The sequence below is a fragment of the Rhinolophus ferrumequinum genome, chromosome 4 (genome assembly GCF_004115265.2).
Source record: "Rhinolophus ferrumequinum isolate MPI-CBG mRhiFer1 chromosome 4, mRhiFer1_v1.p, whole genome shotgun sequence".
NCBI lineage: Eukaryota > Metazoa > Chordata > Mammalia > Chiroptera > Rhinolophidae > Rhinolophus > Rhinolophus ferrumequinum.
This window is the reverse complement of record NC_046287.1, coordinates 56,220,819-56,225,096: the sequence shown is the minus strand read 5'-3', so window position 1 is coordinate 56,225,096 and position 4,278 is coordinate 56,220,819. Positions and strand designations below refer to the sequence as shown.

General features: G+C 32.7%; 1 protein-coding gene across 1 annotated transcript; it reads right to left on the bottom strand.

Moving 5' to 3' along the window:
- Window positions 1-988: 988 nt before the first annotated feature.
- Window positions 989-2,546, bottom strand: LOC117021101 (26S proteasome regulatory subunit 10B-like). The gene has a single exon (XM_033103870.1). The coding sequence runs from the start codon at window positions 2,538-2,540 to the stop codon at window positions 1,371-1,373; it is 1,170 nt and encodes a 389-aa protein (XP_032959761.1). The 5' UTR covers window positions 2,541-2,546; the 3' UTR covers window positions 989-1,370.
- Between the last annotated feature and the right edge of the window lie 1,732 nt (window positions 2,547-4,278).

The window sequence follows — 4,278 nt, the reverse complement described above, 5'->3', positions numbered from 1 at the left end:
ATTTATTTTTTTCTTTTGTTGCCTGTGCTTTTGGTGCCAAATCTAAGAATTAATTGACAAATCCAAGGCCATGAAGATTTACTCCTGTTTTCTTCTAATAGTTTCATAAGTTTTAGCTCTTAAATTTAGTTTAGTGTTCCATTTAGAGTTAATTTTTGTATATGGAATGAGGTAGGGGTCCAAATCCATTCTTTTGCATTATATGGTTGTCCCAGCAGCATTTGTTGTAGAAACTATTTTCCCCTATTGAATGGTCTTAGTGCTCTCCTTGTAAATCAGATATTTGGGTTTATTTCTGCACTCTCAATTCTATTCCATTGGTTTATATGTCTATCTTTATGCTAGTACACTGTTTTGATTACTATACCTTTGTAAAAAGTTTTGATATTAGAAAGTGTAAATTCTCCAACTTTGTTCTTTTTCAGTACTGTTTAGGATATTTGGGATCACTTACAATTCCACATGAATTTGACGATTGGCTTTTCCATTTCTATAAGAAAGGCCATTGGAATTTTTGTAATCTGTGTGTGGTGTGTGGGGTGATGTTGGTAGGATTGCATTGACTCTGTAAATCACTTTGGGAAGTATTCCATCTTAGCAATATCATTTTCCAATTCATGAATATGATGGCTTCTTTAATTTCTTTCAGCAATGTACACGCATTTTGGTTTTCAGTATACAAATCTTCAACTTCTTGCTTATATTTATTCCTAAGTATTTTATTCTTTTAGATGGTACTGCAAATTATATTGTTTTCTTAATTTTATTTTTGGGTTATTCATTGATATATATAGAAACACAGCTCATTTTTGTGTCTTGATCCTGTACCCTGTAACTTTGCTGAATTTGTTTATTAGCTCCAGTAGTTTTTTTGTGTGTGTGGATTTTTTTTTTTTTAATTTTCTGTATATGGAATCATGTCACCTGAAAATAGAAATAGTTTTACTTCTTCCTTTCCAATTTTTTTTTTTTTTTTTTTTTTTAGAACTGAATCAAACAGATTTTATTCAACTTTTAGGATGAGGAAAACAAATGATATAAAATAAGTCATAAGAAATGCTCTTTTAAACTACTATCTTAAACCATTTCAATGTTTTACAAAATGCTCACACAGCAAATACGAAAAGCTACAACATACTCTTCTTTTATAACTTCTGCTGCCATAAATGCAACATTAACAAATATACAAATTTCTTCTGTACCAATCTTAAAAGTAGAATTACTGAATTACTAATTCTTTGATGTTATTCATACACATTTATTCAGACGCTTTTAATGAGATCATTGCCAATACATACATTATTTTCCTTAACTTTATTTTTATATTAAGCCAATGTCTGTCATGCATCTATCAAAATCCTTACAGTAAATTACACAGGTTTGTAATCCAATTTAGACTCTAGTTTCTTAGAATCAGCCACTTTTCTGACTGCTTTCATGAAGTCTTCCTGTACTACAAAATCATGATCAGCACGAATTGCAAACATACCTGCTTCAGTACAAACATTTCTCAGGTCTGCTCTGTTAAAGCCATCTGAAAGCTTCACAATTGCTTCATAATCTATTTCACCATGCTTTGTAATGGGACCTGCATGGATTTTCAATATATCTAATCTTGCTTGTTCGTTTGGTAAATCAATATGTATTTTTCTATCTAATCTTCCTGGACGAAGCAAAGCAGGATCCAGTGTATCTGGTCGGTTTGTAGCCATGATCATTTTAACTCTATGTAGAGTATCAAATCCATCCATTTGATTCAGTAACTCCATTAAAGTTCTCTGAATCTCTCTATCAGCTGAAGTACCCTCAGAAAACCGACGACCACCAATAGCATCTATTTCATCCATAAAAATAATGCATGGTTGATGGTCTCTGGCATAATTAAACATTTCTCTGATCAAACGAGCACTTTCACCAATATACTTGTCTACAATAGAACTAGATACAACCTTTAAGAAATTGCAGTCCAGCTGGCTAGCAACAGCTCGTGCCAAGAGTGTTTTTCCTGTACCTGGTGGTCCATATAGTAAACAGCCTTTTGGAGGTATTATTCCTACACGCTGGAATAATTTTGGGTTTGTAAGAGGTAATTCTATCACCTCTCTTAATTCCCGAATCTGTTCTGACAGCCCTCCAATCTCAGAATAAGAAACATTCCCAGGGTCTTCATGAGACATGTTGTAAACCAGTGGATCCACCTCTCTTGGCAAATATCTCATGATAGTTATTGTAGTCATATCCAAAGCAACTCTTGTTCCTGGTTTCAGCTTACTTTTGTCAAGCTGTCGACGACAACCCACAACATATCTTGGTCCGTTTGTAGCTTTAACAATGAATTTTTCTTCAGTTAATTGCTTAAGTACTTCACCCACAATCTGCCCAACACTTTGTAGGGCCTTCAGATCATGTTCAGACTTTTCATACTGCTTGGTAAGTTCTTTCAATTGTTCCCTTAACTCCTTTAGACGGCCGTCAATCTCCTTGTGCTCCAGCAGCTTCTTGCAGTAGTCCTGAAGCGCCTTATCTCTAGGGTCCGCCATGATGAGAACTCTTCCTTTCCAATTTTGATAACTTTTATTTCTTTTTCTTGTTCAATTGCTCTGACTGGGACCTCTAATTCAATGTTGAACAACAGTGATGGAAGTGAACATCCTTGTCTTGTTTCTAATATTAAGGAGAAAGTTTTCAGTCTTTCACCGTCGAGTATAGTATATTGTCAGCTGTGGGTTTTTTGTAAATACCTTTACCATGCCTTCTGTTCTTAACTTGGGTGTGTTTATCATGAAAGAGTGTTGAATTTTGTCAAATGTCTTTTCTGCATCAAGATGACTGTCTTTTTTCTTTTTCCACTTTATTAACTTAGTGTATTAAGTGATTAGTTTTCTTATGTTGAACCATCCTTGTGTTCCTTTGATAAATTTCACTTGGTCATGGAGTATAATCTTTTTTGGTTTGCAAGTGTTTTGTTGAGGATTTTTGCTTCTATATTCATAAGGGATATTGGTCTGTTGTTTCTTTGCAGTATCTTTTTCTGGCTTTGTTTCCAAGGTAATGCTGGCCTCACAGAATGTGTTAGGAAGTGTTCCCTCTTGTATTTTTTTTTTGAACAGTTTGAGAAGAATTGATGTTAATTCTTCTTTATATGTTTGGTAGAATTTGTAATGAAGCCATCTGGCCCTGGACTTTGTTGGGCAGTTTTTAATTACTGATTCAATCTCTGCTTCATATAGGTTTGTTGAGATTCTCTATTTCTTTTTTAGTCAATTTTTGTAATTTGTGTGTTTAAAATTTGTCCATTTCATCTAGATTATCCAATTTATTTGATACTATTGATTATAAGAACATATGATCTTATAATTCTTTTACTTTCTGTAAGGTTGGTAATAATGTCCCCACTTTTATTTATGTTTATAGTTATCTATGTCCTCTCTCTTTTTTCCTTAGTATAGCTAATTTCGGGACTTTTTGTTAGGGCTTGTCAATTTTGTTGATCTTTTCAAAAAACTAACTTTTAGTTTTGTTGATTTTCTCTATTGTTATATATTCTCTATTTCATTTATCTCTGCTCTAATCTTTATTGTTTCCTTCTTTCTCCTACTGTGGGTTTAGCATGCAGTTGTTGTTTTTTTGTTTTGTTAGTTCCTTAAGGTATACATTTAGGCTATTGAGTTGAGGTATTTTTTTTTTAATGTACATGTTAATGGCTATAACTTTCCCTCTGAGCACTGCTTTTGCTGTATTCTATAAGTTTTGCTATCTTGTTTCCATTTTTATTCTTCTCTAAGTATTTTCTAATTTCTGTGGTGACTCCTTTTTTGCTCCATTGGTTGTTTAAGAGTATTTTATTTAATTTCTACGTATTTTCAAATATTCCTGTTTTCCTTCTGTTTTTGATTTCTAGTTTTATTACCTGGTGATCAGAGAAGATAGTGTATATAATTTTAAATTTTAAAAATTTGCTGAGAATTGTTTTATGGCCTAACATGTGGTCTATCCTGGAGAATATTTCATGTGCACTTGAAAAAAATGTGTATTCTGCTGTTGCTGATTGGAGCATTCTTTTTGTCTCTTTGATCTAATTGGCTTATAGTGTTGTTCAAGTCTGCTTGTTCCCTCTTGATCTTCTTTAGATGTTCTATTATTGAAAGTAAGGAAATAATACTCTTTTTGATCTATTTAATAAATAGATCAAATATTTATCAATCAAATGAATTAACTCACAATGAGTTACATATATGATCAATGCTGAACATCCAGATACCAATTATTGATTCACTT

Coding starts and splice junctions, on each gene's coding strand:
- LOC117021101 (XM_033103870.1), bottom strand. CDS start 2,540: ATGGCGGACCCTAGAGATAAGGCGCTTCAGGACTACTGCAAGAAGCTG.